Source organism: Culex quinquefasciatus, chromosome 3 (assembly GCF_015732765.1).
Source record: "Culex quinquefasciatus strain JHB chromosome 3, VPISU_Cqui_1.0_pri_paternal, whole genome shotgun sequence".
Lineage (NCBI taxonomy): Eukaryota > Metazoa > Arthropoda > Insecta > Diptera > Culicidae > Culex > Culex quinquefasciatus.
Window position 1 is genome coordinate 72,987,317 of NC_051863.1, and position 17,119 is coordinate 73,004,435.

General features: G+C 39.1%; 1 protein-coding gene across 1 annotated transcript in view; it reads left to right on the forward strand.

Moving 5' to 3' along the window:
- Positions 1-17,119, forward strand: part of LOC6050902 (lachesin) — a 191,470-nt gene that overhangs the window by 93,117 nt on the left and 81,234 nt on the right. The window contains exon 3 of the mRNA XM_038261870.1: positions 9,013-9,348. Within this exon, the coding sequence (XP_038117798.1) occupies positions 9,013-9,348 (336 nt within the window). The remainder of the gene's footprint in view (positions 1-9,012; positions 9,349-17,119) is intronic.

Sequence of the window (17,119 nt, forward strand, 5' to 3'; positions counted from 1 at the left end):
ATTAGTCTTAATAACCAGATTTAGAAAAAAAATCGTCTTCAAACATTTTTTTTTGTTGCGATTTGCAATCTTCAAAACATACCATCCTTGAACTTAAATAGATGATGGTTTTTACTTATTTGTGGATGATTTAATTGTTTTTGTTTTATTACAAATAACAATTTCTGTGAGCCTTAGCATTCTTCAAAAAATATGCGAGGAAGGCACCAACCACCTAAAGGAGAATCAAGTAATGTTTTTTTTTTAAGATTAGTTATGATTTTTTTAGACATAAGAAAAAAAATAGTTGTTCTGAAAATTAAAGATTTTTTCTAGTATCTTGAACATTCCAGTACCTAACCTTTTTTTAAATTAAAAAGTTAAAAGAGTTTAAATCACGAGCATTGAGCAGTTCCGTGGAATAAAACTATGAGTGTATTTAAGAAAGAAGTCTGAGAATTTATCTTGGAATTTATTGAATTTTGATTAAACATTTGCAACTCGAACAGACGGTAATAACTAAATGCATGTCATTTCAATAACAAATATTGTAAAAATAACAGAAAATTTTATTTGATCTTCTTGAAAGGCCATTTCTGCATAAGGGTTAAATAATAGTTTATGTTATCACAACTTTGGAATAACATTTTTTGTTATGGAAGAATACCTTCAACTGTTGGGATGATCGGATTAGTTGTTGAAATATGAAAAAAATAATAACAAATATTTGTTCGAAGAATCACTAAAAAAGTTATCAGTCTGTTATTACAATAACAAATTATTACAGTCAAACCTCTTTTTACGCGACCTCCTTTTACGCGAAATTTTTTTACGCGGTTTTATTTACGCGAAGAATTCAAAATAACGCAAACTCAATTTACGCGAAAAATTCAAAATAACGCGGTCCGATTCTAAACTGTCGGAAGTCTTAACCATTATGGTCATATCTTCCTGTTCAACGGGGACCACAATCAAGGTTTTTACCATCAGTAGCTTCGGTATACTCTACATCATATTGGGATGTTCTGGACAACTAAGAACATCCGGAAGTCACGAATAGAATATCTGTCTATCTGTTCAACGGGTGTTTGTACCGGTGTATCCACCATCGATATAGCTTCAGGTAGCTTCAGTGAGCCACGATGGACTCTCTGCGATCTGTTAGAATGTACGAGGTTATCCAGGAACTTCCGGAAGTCATGGCCTGGATATCTACCTAATCAACGGGGGTCTGTATGGCTATATTAACCATCGGTATAGCTTCAGGTAGCTTCAGCGGACCACAATGGACTCTCTGCGATCTGTTAGAATGTACGAGGTCATTCAGGAACTCCCGGAAGTCATGACCTGGATATCTACCTGATCAACGGGGGTCTATATGGCTATATTAACCATCGGTATAGCTTCAGATAGCTTCAGCGGACCACGATGGACACTCTGCGGCATGTTGGATTGTTTTGGGTCATCCAGGAACTCCCGGAAGTCATGGCCTGGATATCTACGGATCAACGGGGGTCTATATGGGTGAATTAACCATCGGTATAGCTTCAGGTAGCTTCAGCGGACCACAATGGACTCTCTGCGATCTGTTAGAATGTACGAGGTCATTCAGGAACTCCCGAAAGTCATGACCTGGATATCTACCTGATCAACGGGAGTCTATATGGCTATATTAACCATCGGTATAGCTTCAGGTAGCTTCAGTGGACCACGATGGACTCTCTGCGATCTGTTAGAATGTACGAGGTCATTCAGGAACTCCCGGAAGTCATGGCCTGGATATCTACCTAATCAACGGGGGTCTGTATGGCTATATTAACCATCGGTATAGCTTCAGGTAGCTTCAGCGGACCACAATGGACTCTCTGCGATCTGTTAGAATGTACGAGGTCATTCAGGAACTCCCGGAAGTCATGGCCTGGATATCTACCTAATCAACGGGGGTCTGTATGGCTATATTAACCATCGATATAGCTTCAGGTAGCTTCAGTGGACCACAATGGACTCTCTGCGATCTGTTAGAATGTACGAGGTCATTCAGGAACTAGCGGAAGTCATGACCTGCATATCTACCTGATCAACGGGAGTCTATATGGCTATATTAACCATCGGTATAGCTTCAGGTAGCTTCAGCGGACCACGATGGACTCTCTGCGATCTGTTAGAATGTACGAGGTCATTCAGGAACTCCCGGAAGTCATGGCCTGGATATCTACCTAATCAACGGGGGTCTGTATGGCTATATTAACCATCGGTATAGCTTCAGGTAGCTTCAGCGGACCACAATGGACTCTCTGCGATCTGTTAGAATGTACGAGGTCATTCAGGAACTCCCGGAAGTCATGACCTGGATATCTACCTGATCAACGGGGGTCTGTATGGCTATATTAACCATCGGTATAGCTTCAGGTAGCTTCAGCGGACCACGATGGACTCTCTGCGATCTGTTAGAATGTACGAGGTCATCCAGTAACTCCCGGATGTCATGGCCTGGATATCTACCTGATCAACGGGGGTCTGTATGGCTATATTAACCATCGGTATAGCTTCAGGTAGCTTCAGCGGACCACGATGAACACTCTGCGGCATGTTGGATTGTTTTGGGTCATCCAGGAACTCCCGGATGTCATGGCCTGGATATCTACCGGATCAACGGGGGTCTATATGGGTGAATAAACTATCGGTATAGCTTCAGATAGCTTCAGTGGACCACGATGGACATCCTGTGGCATGTTGGATTGTTTTGGGTCATCCAAGAACTCCCGGAAGTTATGGCCTGGATATCTGCTGGATCAACGGGGGTCTATATGGGTGAATTAACCATCGGTATAGCTTCAGGTACCTTAAGTGGCCCACGATGGACAATTTGTGACATGTTAGATTGTGTAGAGACATCCAGGAACTCGTCCTCAAATACGAATGCTAGTTCAAATGGGACATTTATGCGTTGATCAGGTAGATATCCAGGCCATGACTTCCGAGAGTTCCTGGATGACCCAAAACAATCCAACAAGCCACAGAGTGTCCACCGTGGTCGACTGAAGCTACCTGAAGCTATACCGCTGGTTAATATGGCCATACACAACCCCGTTGAACAGGTAGATATCCAGGCCATGATTCCGGGAGTTTTTGGATGACCTCGTACATTCTAACAGATCGCAGAGAGTCCATCGTGGCTCACTGAAGCTACCTGAAGCTATACCGATGGTTAATTCACCCATATAGACCCCCGTTGATCCGTAGATATCCAGGCCATGACTTCCGGGAGTTCCTGGATGACCCAAAACAATCCAACATGCCGCAGAGTGTCCATCGTGGTCCGCTGAAGCTATCTGAAGCTAAACCGATAGTTTATTCACCCATATAGACCCCCGTTGATCCGGTAGATATCCAGGCCATGACATCCGGGAGTTCCTGGATGACCCAAAACAATCCAACATGCCGCAGAGTGTTCATCGTGGTCCGCTGAAGCTACCTGAAGCTATACCGATGGTTAACATAGCCATACAGACCCCCGTTGATCAGGTAGATATCCAGGCCATGACTTCCGGGAGTTCCTGGATGACCTCGTACATTCTAACAGATCGCAGAGAGTCCATCGTGGCTCACTGAAGCTACCTGAAGCTATATTGATGGTGGATACACCGGTACAAACACCCGTTGAACAGATAGATATCCTGGCCATGACTTCCGGGAGTTCCTGGATGACCCAAAACAATCCAACATGCCACAGAATGTCCATCGTGGTCCACTGAAGCTATCTAAAGCTATACCGATGGTTAATATGGGCATACAGATCCCCGTTGATCAGGTATATATCCAGGCCATAACTCCCGGGAGTTCTTGGATGACCTAGTACATTCTAACAGATCACAAGGTAACCATCGTAGGTCACGGAAGCTACCTGCAATTATTACGATGGTGGATACACTGGTACAGACCCTTGTTGAACAGGTAGATAATCAGTTCATTACTTCCGGAAGTTCTTGGATAACCCAGAACATCCCAACATGCTGTAGAATATACAGCGCAGGTCACTGTAGCTATTTGAATAACCCGGAATTACATTATTATTATTAAAAATATAATACTTTATAAAACTAAAAATACTGAAAACTCTTTTGCGCGAGCAATTCAAAATAGCGCGAACTTTTTTTACGCGAAAAATTCAAAATAGCGCGAACTTTTTTTACGCGATTTTTTTTTACGCGAGAACCAAAATTCGCGTAAAAAGAGGTTTGACTGTAACAAAAAACACAATCATAACGACGAATAACAAATCTTGTTATAAATATCATAAAATGTTATTGGTTTAGTATTTTCAAATATAAAAAAAAATTATTCCCAAAATATTTCCGTCTGCTCGGGAAATTCAAAATTAACGACCGTTGCAATTATTTTTCAAAGATTATGCCCCCCCCCCCCCTTCCAAATCGGCTCGAAAAATCAGGGAACCATAAACATTTTTCAAAAAAACTTCAATTTTTTTATGGAAATTGTCGTCTATTATCTTAAAATAATTGGAAATGCAATAATATTAGTGATTGGTTAAAAGTATTTTAATTTTTGTAAAATTATAATGTACAGTACAAGCAACGTATTTTTCTTCGAAAAAATAAAATTAGTTTTAAAACCATTGACATTTTTTGATACTTAACATGTTTTAGAACACGTCGTTTTATGTCTTAGGTATTTTTGGGATCTGCATGATCTCGGAAGAATCATTTTCTTATTTAGAACAAGTTTTTTCATTTTAAATTTTCGTGTTTTTTGTTACTTTGTAGGGTTGTTTTTAGAGTGCAACAATGTTCTGCAAAGTTGTAGAGCAGATAATAACATGGATAATATCAAACAAAAAATTGAAACGTTAACATCACAATTTTACAACAACAAAATGTTTGAAATTATTGAAAGATACGTTTTTTTTCGACTGTTAAAAAATTACCTCGGATTCTTAATCAGGAACCAAAGTTACCCCTCAGGACAAAGATTCACGCAAATCAAAGAGGAGTTTGAGCAATTTTTTCCGATTTCGTATGAGTTAGCGGAGAGTAACCTAGAATGTTTTATAATAATTTTTATTTTTCGGTGAAATGTCAAGGAAAATTAGCTTAGGCTGATTGTTCATTCAGTGAAATTACTTCCAGTAAAATGTATCTGATTCGTTTGGGAATATTTCCAAATGTTTTGATAAATTTTAGTTATTGAACTCTCAGCATCAGGGTTGTTAAAATATCAAAATATCAGCTCTCAGCAACTACAATTATCCCGCCTGAATATTCATGCCTCAAATATAACTGCTCTTCTCTCTTCATTGAAACTCTCAGCGCCGAACATAGCCGAACACGTTTTCGTGTTTACACACTCGCGATTGACATTTTCCTTTTCTCTCTCATTCTCGCTTCCACGATCATCCTACCGCAACAGCGTTTAACCACAAAAGCCGCCACAAAACCAATTTCGCAAACGCAGTTTAACGGGACGTCATGCGTGGTCGGCTTCTAATCGCCATCTCGCGTTCTCTCATTGCAGTTTTCGGAGAGATTGAGAGACTCAGCGGTGAGAGCGCATAGTCGAGGAAAGGGGGAAGAGTGATAGAGAGAGAATGACATCGCAGGGAATCATGAGACACAAGAAGAGATCTCACAAACTATCGTGACGGCCGCTATACTCTCGGATATTTTTGGTGCAGAGATAATCTATTGATAGCTTTTTTATCACTCATTTGCAACACTGCTCAGCATGCATTGTTAAAAAATTTATTCTGTTTTTGTTTATTAGTATTATTTATCAAATTAATAACGATACACAACCGATAAAGACAGTGTCAAACAACTGCAAACAGCCCTCCCACAAATATCCCTGTTATCACGCCTACGATAATAACCCGTTAGCAATTGTGCTAACATGAGTGCATAAAATTACATGGCTAATATAATCATCATCACCCAGTTTCAACATTTGATTGCACAATTCGGTGGTGGAGGTCTCCCTTCCCTTCCCAAAACAATCATCAATCTTCATTCGTGTGATAAACAGACTTGTTGAAATTTCACGCGTATCGATCGTGGCCTGGCATTAAGTAATAACTGAAATTTTCGTTGCAATGTTTATACTACATTAGCCCGTATCATGTCCAGCCACATGTAAACATAATCGTAACGCACCTCTCCGTACCACCCCCTCCAGTCACTAGTTAACTGGTCTCGTGATGATAGTTGGACAGAGAGCGCGCCCCGATATTAACTATTCATCGATTTCAGGCTCGTGCAATTACGCAAAGCTATTTGCAATTTATGCAAATTTTAATCAGAACTAAACATTTCCATACACGGAGAGACTGTGCCCAGAAATTTTAACAATTAAAATTGTTGATTTTACTTTCGTAAATTTCACAAAAACGTACTTGTTACGGCCAATTTTCAGTTGAATCAACCAAAATTCAGTAATAATTTAATAACCTGTTTGTTGAAAATGCTAAAGGCAAAAAGCTAACAGATTTCCCGAACTCGAATGAACGTGCTCGACTGTTAGCTTTGGTTTTAGAAAAATCAAGATTTTTTTTGGTTAAATGTAAATATCAATTGGTTGATTATTTAAAAGATGAACTTGGGTTTGTTTACGTTTGTCATTTGAAGTCAGGATTCGAACAAGAGCGGTCGATTTGTTGAGTTTGTGTTGTTAATTGTGAAGTGAGAGAATGTGAAAGGTGAAAATCACACTATTTGGCTAATGTTGAAGTGCAAATCGAAGTGAACACTGTTGCAACTGTGGAGGTGCAATTGGTGAGTAAGTTTGTTGATGATTTCTTTGCAGGTGATAAACTATGAAGAACAAGACGAGGACATTCGCAATGAGGACCTCTGATGCGAGGGGACTTCATGACAATGTTTTAAGGAAAGGGAAGGGCAGTGAAAGGAAGAGGCGGGCGAACTCTTGCACGACAATACTTGCACGGGCAAATTTAACAAAAGGTTGGTTAATCTAAGTAAGTATGGATTTATTTTTACATAACAATTTATCTGTTGTGATTTTAATTAGAAAACTGAATAATCAAAACCTTCGTGCTTACGATGGATACAATTTTAATGAACCATTTTTTCAGAATCATCAACCATAAAATATATGGAAATGAGTACACATAATATCAAAATAAAAATGAGATGATGGGAAATGTCTAAAAATAAAATTTATAAAAGATATACAAAAGAAGATAGAAATATTTTAAAAATGCTGTTAATAGAAGACTGCTAAATAAACTGGTAAGTAAAACTCAAAATATTGTTTTCAGGAAACGGAGCATTATTGATATTTCTTCTTTCCTCATTATAATTACATTTATTTACGATCCTTTTTCAGTTTATAGACAAAATTAAGGATTTTGTATCAAATTACTAATAAATTTTATATGTCTATTTGCAGCAAATGGTTCGTTTTGGTGTAAATTCTGTGTGAAAAATAACTAAACCTGAGACCGTTGTAGATGATGATGACTTATCGGATGATTGCACAGTGATGGTAAGTGAATACAACACTTAATTTTATACAACATAATAACTTACTTGGTGAAATATCTTCAAGGAATTCACGAGAAATTAAACATCTTTTATAAATATGTTTAACAAAATTTGTAATATGTTTTATTATTATTTTTTAGATTTATGCAATGTATTTTTTTCAAACTTTAATCAAACTTTACATGTTTTATAATAACAGATAATAAAAAGTTTTGTTTTGATGCTTTTTAACAGTAATTTAATAACTTCATGCAAAAAAAAACAAATTAGTACAAAAAGTTAAAATTTTAGGTAGAATAAATGCGAATATAAAAACACCCAGCATTAATTTGTGAGGCATTATTATAAAATTTACTGCAAATTCAATAAAAATATTGCTAACAATAGCTAATTGTTGACTACATGCACGAATGTTTTTCTGTATTTAAGTAAGACATTAGTTAAAATTATAGCTAGAAATTCAGCCCGGCCTGTATCGTTAGATAATTAAAGAAAATATATATCGACACTAACATAAATTATGTTTAATTAAGAAATGTTTTGTAATAATTCACTAATAATTTGCAGCATGCAAAAATATTTCAGTTAATAAAACGAAAAAAAATGTTGAACAATAGTTGAAAAGTATGGCCCAGCCTGTTTTTTACAGAATATTCCACAATATTTCAGCTTAAAACAAAAAAAAAATTAGTTAATTTTCTGAAAAAAATATTCTAGCAGTCGACTGCTAGAATTTTTTTCGGCCATTTAACCAACGAAAATGGCAATTCCAACTATTTTTTTAGTTAATTTTAGTTACTGGTGGTCAGCAATTTTGGGTTAACAAAATCAACAATCGATTGTTGAAAAAAAGCTGTGTAAAAAATTAACCCATACTTTTAGTTAAATTAACCAAGATTTTCTTAGATTTGCCCTGGCCGGTCTCTCCGTGTAACAAACCCATCCGGGCGCGTGCATTTTCGCGGCATGTGGTGGAAGATGGGTGGCATCAAGGTACAGAGCCTGGGCCTGTCATGCTGCACCCCGTGGGCCACACACACACACACACGTGGCAATATCATTATTTAGCTTCCTGCTGGCTGGCACACGCCTTCGACGTATGAGCTTTTGCATAAGCTTTCTAAGCACCATTTGCATTTGCATTCGCAGTGGGAGCCCTTGTCCCACCCTAAAATATCTTGCAGGTTGGTAGCAGGGGGGTGAGTTGGAAATGCACAAACGCAAAAGTGCCTCAGGCCAACCGGCAGCAGTTGTTTAAATGTGAATCCATTTCACTCTCTTGTCAGGTTGGTTTAATCCGTTTACAGACGAGTGATTGTTTCATCTTACACAATTGTTCTTTGCAGTTTCGTATCATGCACCTGTTAAAAATTTTCCTTTGGGGTAATTTTGAATGCCAGAGTGAATTCATTCACATTACGTGGCTTGACGTCGGTATTAAAAATATCTAATTTGATTTAAACAATAAACATGAGAATTGAGAAATGAAAACTATTCTCTTCTTTCCCACTTCCAGAAGCGAGTCCCCAGCAACCGCCGGCCGATCCGGAGCCCGAGTTCGAGGGCACCATCCAGAACGTAACGTTCCCCGCCGGACGGGAGGCCGTGCTAACGTGTTCCGTCAAGAACCTGGGCCGGTACAAGGTGGGCTGGTTGCGCGCCTCGGACCAAACCGTGCTGGCCCTGCAGGGTCGAGTCGTCACGCACAACATCCGGATCAGCGTGGTGCACGAGGACATGCGCACGTGGCGGCTGCGGATACGACAGTTGCGCGAGTCCGACCGGGGCTGCTACATGTGCCAGATCAATGCCAGCCCGATGAAGAAGCAGATCGGGTGCATCGATGTGCAAGGTAAGGCTCATAAGTGATAACCGTTTATCTTAAAGAATATACTACATATATAGAAAATTGTAGATTTGACCTCCGCCAACTCACACAGCAGTTGCCCCGACCCCTCTTCGATTTGCGTGAAACTTTGCCCTAAGGGGTAACTTTTGTCCTTGATCACGAATCCGAGGTCCGTTTTTTGATATCTCGTGACGGAGGGGCTGTACGACCCCTTCCATTTTTGAACATGCGAAAAAAGAGGCGTTTTCAATAATTTGCAGCCTGAAACGGTGATGAGATAGAAATTTGGTGTCAAAGGGACTTTTATGTAAAATTAGACGCCCGATTTGATGGCGTACTCAGAATTTTGAAAAAACGTATTTTTCATCGAAAAAACACTAAAAAAGTTTTAAAAATTATCCCAATTTCCGTTACTCGACTGTAAAAATTTTTGGAACATGTCATTTTATGGGAAATTTAATGTACTTTTTGGAATCTCGTTTATCGAAAGATACGCTAACATTCAGGATAGACCATAAGCGCGCTTTTTTATTTTTTTTATTCGATTGTTAGTAGCGGGACCTCGCAGTTATTCTGCAACGTATTTTTCGGAGCCTTTTATTTGATATTTTATTTTTTCATAAGTCCTTTTTCACTGTTTTATTTTCGTTTATATTCGTTGATCGTAATAATATATTCCAAACTGGCACTCCAGTGTTGAAAATCTGGCGACTATGATTAATTTTGCGATTAATCGCTGCCTGTTACACCCCACGAATAAGACTGCTGAGAATAGTCTTTATTCTCAAATTGCCACGACTAGCTGTCATTCGTCAAGAGTGCTGTCGATGATTGTAACAACCCATGACTGCTGGCAGTAAAGGGGCAAGATTGGATCTTGATCGCAGCAAGTTGATGACTAAACCCAATCATTCAAATTTTTATTCGTCTCTGCCACACCCAGCGATCAAGTGGCAGTCAGGAAAAACGAGATCAAAGCATACTCAGAGGGCCTTTCTTCAGGCAATCATTATTCGCTCGAAGAGATTTTTTTTCAACCTTGATTAACTCATCAAACTATCGATTTTATTTATACTCTTCAGCATCTTTTATATACTATTTTTGAAATTTTCTCGCGTTATATAAATTGTACAAACAGTAAAATATACTGATAAGTCCAGCCCATAGCACTACTGCTCGGTTGGCACGCGTTCGATTAAAAAAACTTTTTAAATAATCAATTATTTATCTTTCCGCAGCCGGCTGCCTAAGATTTAAAATTTTCAACCGATAAACAAAATGCTCATGGTCACATCACTGCCACTCATGAATCCTGACCTCATACCCATCTACTAACCCCCTCAAAACTCATGTGATACTTTGTCGGAGAAGCAGTAGATTGGGCGGTTTCTATCACTCAAGTATCGGACTAACATTCCCATCCACTTCCCCGTGACTCTACCACTGGTCGTGGCCGGCGCCGGTATTGATCAGCATGATAGGGGCCTTTGAGAAGTTGCGAAGCGAGGAAAGATAGCACCCACTCATCTTCCACGGCTCGTGGATGTAACTTCTGGAGGTCCTGGTCCTGGTTAAAATTTCGTGTTTTTTCTAGCTTTGCAGGGTTATTTTTTAGAGTGTAACAATGTTCCACAAAGTTGTAGAGCAGACAATTACAAAAATTTTGATATATAGACATAAGGGGTTTGCTTGTAAACATCACGCGTTATTGCGATTTTACGAAATACAACTCTTTTTTCTCCGTGTAGGCGTCATCTAACCTAAGACACTCTCCAGGATCCCTTCGAAAGATTGGCTGCGCTAGGGTCTGATTAGATTAGATTAGATTAGATCAGAAAAAACACGAAAAATCTTAAAATTGCTCCCATTTCCATAAAACTACATCAATTCCAACTCCCTTAGATGCATTCGAAAGTTCTTTTGAAGCTCTTCAAAATGTGCTATAGACATCCAGGATTGGTTTGACTTTTTCTCATAGCTTTTGCAATTTTTTTTAAAACCTTAATATCTTTTTCCAGCAGCCGCAAATTGGTGAAAAACTCGCTCTTAAGTGTTGAATGGTGCTTGTTAATTTGGTATTTTTTTAAATTTTATGTAACTTAGTTTGACTTGCTTATTTCAAGCGAATGCATTTTTCTATTCAAATATATTTCTGGCATCAGGAACTTAAACATATTTTTGCAATTCCGTCATGAATCTACTTACGTTTCTTGTCATTCTCGAGCAACGAAACGGTCTACTTTTCTCTACCAGAAATAGCACAATGGAAAATTAGTACCATTCAATTCCATGGTCCGGGACCGTGGTGTAGGGGTAAGCGTGGTTGCCTCTCACCCAGTCGGCTTGGGTTGGATCCCAGACGGTCCCGGTGGCATTTTTTGAGACGAGTTTTCTCTGACCACGCCTTGTGTTCGCCGTCTGATATGTGGCGTTGTGGTTTTCACCTAGACGTCATAGCATACTAAGGACAATGCAATGCTTTTGAAGGGTGAATCGTTGATTCTGGAGACACCGGACGTCGATCCAATGCGCACCTTGGGGACAGAACGGACAACCCGAATTCCTTCTGGAATGTGTTCATTGGACCATCCCGTACACACCTGTCTTTATTCCGAGTGAATCCATGTTGTAGGAACGATTGAATGAAAAGCAAACAAATCCCATAGTAATTTCCATGTAAACTTCAAACCGCTGGGGACAGGCCAATTCTCAACCAAATGGGCTAATATTTGGCATGAGAGTCCCTATGGGTATCCTCTACAAGGGGAACCTCGGTTTGCCGTAATCTTAGAACTTTTTTGTTTGGTTGAAACACCCTAATACCCATTCTCAGCCTAATAAGCGATCGTGTCTGAGTGATGCTGGATAATCTGCACAGCAAGAAATCCGATGGTAAAATCGCATGCAAAAGCATGCACATCACCTTCGTCAATTATTATTACACACTGCATGTACAATTTTTGCAAACACAAAAAAAAAATTGCAATCGACGGGATTCAAACCCAGCACCAACAGTATGGACTGGCGCATGAGCCCACTCGGCCATCAGACCGATGAAAAGTTGTAAGGATAAACTCATGAGCTTGACATTTCGGTCAAGTAGGTTTCCCATACTGATAGGCTACATATTTCAGGGTATATAATCACATAAAATTGCATAAAATAATGCAACATTTGTTTTACACCCAGGCATTTTACACGCAGCTGGATTACTACTTTTTTAGCTGTGTGGAGTGTTCCTTGAAATTAACTAAAACCAAGTACAACTACCAGTAGAGCAACTTTTTGTGATCATTTCTATTTAATTTGAATATTAGTAAAAGTCATTCAATTCCTTTTACAAGCATTAGGGGAGAGTGTGGAGACTTGATCCCCGAGGACACTTGATCCCAAGCCTGTATCTCGTCAGCATGTGGGTAAAACAATTAGCTTTGTTCTAGAAAGTTGTGCGAAATTGACTTAAACTCATTGTAGAAAACAAAGAAAAACATTAAAAAATGTTTAGATTGAGTTATACACATATTTCTAAAAAGTGCTACAAAAAACTTCCAAGAGATCTTTTTTCTTTGTTTTGATAAGTATAGAAAACACTCAAAAATTATTCAAAACAATATTTTTTATACATGAATTGTTTGATAAACATATGTCAACTCCAAAACCCTTACGCATTTGACATTTAATTTATCGTCATACTATTTTTACAATCATTTTTTTAAAAAAGTGCGTTTAGGGTGACTTGATCCTGCATTTTTACAGTCACTGGAATCAGCCTCAAGATTAAATAATTGGGCTGGGTTTTCGTACATAGTTTCCTTTAGTATATTTGTACATAAGTCGTACATAGTCGTCAATATTCGTATAGCTAGAGTCGGAGTCGTAGTCAGAGTCAGAGTCAGAGTCGGAACCGGAGTCGAAAATTTCCGATAACATTTTTTTTAATTTACTTTTTGGTTCAAGAGATTTGTCAAATGCCATTATGTTTTTGAAGCAGTAACATTAGCAGCATGGTTGACTGCCAATGAGCTGTTGCTCCATTAGTGACATTTCCGCTAGAGTTAAACAATGAATCAAAAATTTTCAACTTATTGTCAAAAATTCCAGGAAAGTTGTTCTAAATTCAATGAATTTGTTACATTTGAGAAATTGTGAATGAGCTCAAATTTGGAATTTGGCTTTGGGCCACCCTAATGCATACAAATGGTGTTAATAGGGACGTGGCGTTACATCGTGCTGCCATCTGGTTTTTTTAAGTGCAAGAGTGGAAAAGTGCTGAGTCGAAACTATTGGCACTACGCCCCCCGGGGCATGCCCTTCCTCTAACGTGGGATTTCTGCTCCAGCGCCTCTGACGAGACAGGAGAAACCGACGTTTTACTTCACCATCCGATAGAAGCTCAGTGGATAAGGCGGGAATCAAACCCGCGTCTCATAGCATCATCGGGATCGGCAGCCGAAGCCGCTACCCCTGCGCCACGAGACCCACACTGAGTCATCTTCTAAAAATAGACGGCGTCCTATCTCGCCCAGCAAAATGAAGTCGATAAAGTAGTCGATTTCGATGAGAAAAAGTGGAAAACGTGGTCTAAAAATAGCGACGCCATCCCCCTATCCAACTATGATTGATGATAGGACCAATGAAAAAACGAATAAATAGTTTGTATGTATAACTTATTATCTAAAACGTGTTGTTTTTGTCGCTGGAGAATTTGTCAACGACGTTTTTTATACTGCAATACCATGTTGTTGTGGAAAGTGTTATACCGAAACAATACTTTCAAGTCTAAATGTTTCGTGTTCTTGTCTTTGGCAGAGAAGCAACAAATTAAAAATCTATTTAACGCATCGGGTTTGATTTTCGCGGATCGTCAAACACAAATCTAAATAATTCATGCTTCTATTCCGAATTGTCCAATTGTCAATTCAAATAAGCTTCGATTGCACAACGAGCGAATCACTTCCGACTAATGAACGATGGCATGAGTCAGCATGAAGTGATTTCAGTCATCTGTCGACTGAATTTAATATTCAATGACATAATTCAGCGAATCGAGGCAAATTCACTTCTCTCTTGAAACTCTCGCTGCTTTTCTAGCACTTCTAGAAGTTGCGAACTACTATTTCTGTATGCATAACCCATTTGCAATTAAACATACAATATTGATTCATTTTTCCCGCGCTTTGTTCCAAACCACCCAACCACCACCCCCTTCGATCTGTTCGGGAAACCCCTCTTGAAAGTTCAACCCGCGAATCAAAACTTTGCCAGCATCGATCGTAATCAAACTCGCATCCTTTCACCACCCCCACCACGCCCCATGGTGGTCCAGCATTTTATCCGGCCACTTCATCGGAATTTCCCAACCAGCAGCAGCAGCAGCGAACCCCACTCCAAACTGAGTCCGCTGCTGCTGCTGCTGCTCTCCGCGGGTTCAAATTTATTCAGTCCAATCAAATTGTTGAAAATTCTCCCGCGCGCAAACTTTCCCAAAGTGCAACGGAAAATTTGCGCTCGAATTTGCTCGAGTTATTTCGCGAGCAGTGTGCCTTTTTTGCCCCACGTGGCCCCGTTTTTCCAGCAAAAGCGTGCACACTTTTCAATATATCGATTCAAAATTAATTAACAATAGCTAGTTGTGAATTTTTAAATTGAATCCAAGCTCACTCACTCGGCGATGTTGCTGCTGGTGGTGGTGGTGTGGAAGCTCGAGCCTGGTTCGGAATTTTGCTGCAGCGAAATGCAACGCATTGCACCGTGATTGATGTGCATGGTGCTGCAGCAGCAGCAGCCCCACCAACTGCCAATATGCTGGTGCAAATTTGTGGTGGTGGGAAGGGAGAGAAAAAACCTATGTTTGCACAATATTTTTTCATGTTTTTTGATTCTATATCTTTTTGTGTGACAGAAAGGAAGCATTACGAAGTTTTTTTTTTACTTTAAATCGAATGAATGAACAAAAACTAACTTAATCCACCTATGTGGTTGGTGCCTTCCTCACTCTTTTCCAACAATGGGTGATATGTAATATGATGGGTTTGGACACAAATTTGATCCAAAAAAACACACATATCGCTCAAGGGCTCATAAGTGGTCAGAACTCGAGACAGGGTTGCCAGATCTTTAATGTTTTGGACTCGTTGGAAAGGTCTTTCAATTACCTAACCAACGATGGGTCGGATGATGGATCCGGACATTGTTTACATTCATTTAAGTGAGATCCGGCTACAAAAAAGTACATAAATATCACTTAAGTGGTCAGAACTCGAGACAGGGTTGCCAGATCTTCAATGTTGTAGATTCGTTGGAAAGGTCTTTCAATTACCTAACCAACGATGGGTCGGATGATGGATCCGGACATTGTTTACATACATTTAAATGAGATCGGGCTACAAAAAAGTACATAAATATCACTTAAGTGGTTATAACTCGAGACAGGGTTGCCAGATCTTTAATGTTTTGGACTCGTTGGAAAAATCTTTCAATTACCTAACTAACGATGGGTCGGATGATGGATCCGGACATTGTTTACATACATTTAAATGAGATCCAGCTACAAAAAAAGAACTCGAGACAGGGTTGCCAAATCTTCAATGTTGTGGACTCGTTGGAAAGATCTTTCAATTACCTAACCAACGATGGGTCGGATGATGGATCCGGACATTGTTTACATACATTTAAATGAGATCCGGCTACAAAAAAGTACATAAATATCACTTAAGCGGTTATAACTCGAGACAGGGTTGCCAGATCTTCAATGTTGTAGATTCGTTGGAAAGGTCTTTCAATTACCTAACCAACGATGGGTCGGATGATGGATCCGGACATTGTTTACATACATTTAAATGAGATCGGGCTACAAAAAAGGACATAAATATCACTTAAGTGGTTATAACTCGAGACAGGGTTGCCAGATCTTCAATGTTGTAGATTCATTGGAAAGGTCTTTCAATTACCTAACCAACGATGGGTCGGATGATGGATCTGGACATCGTTTACATACATTTAAGTGAGATCCGGCTTCAAAAAAGTACATAAGTATCACTTAAGTGGTTATAACTCGAGACAGGGTTGCCAGATCTTCAATGTTGTAGATTCGTTGGAAAGGTCTTTCAATTACCTAACCAACGATGGGTCGGATGATGGATCCGGACATTGTTTACATACATTTAAATGAGATCGGGCTACAAAAAAGTACATAAATATCACTTAAGTGGTTATAACTCGAGACAGGGTTGCCAGATCTTCAAAGTTGTGGACTCGTTGGAAAGGTCTTTCAATTACCTAAATAACGATGTATAACATGATGATGTTTGGTTCAGTTTACTGCCATTTATTCATCTTCCAAAAATATGCGAAAACACATTTTTATACATAACTTTTGAACTACTTATCGAAACTTCAAACAATTCAATAGCACCGTATGGGACCCTAAACCAAGTCGAATGCAACTGGTTTGGTCAAAATCGGTTCAGCCAGTGCTGAGAAAACTGCGTGACATTATTGGTCACATACACACACACATACACACACACATACACACACATACACACACACATACACACAGACATTTGTTCAGTTTTCGATTCTGAGTCGATATGTATACATCAAGGTGGGTTTTCGAGCTTTTAATAAAAAGTTCAATTTTAGAGCAGGATTATAGCCTTACCTCAGTGAGGAAGGCAAAAACAGTATCTAAGAAACAAATATTCAGTATTATTTGCCCACTCGTGCACACGACGAAACAAAAATAAACGGAAAAAGTAACTTTTACAAAAAA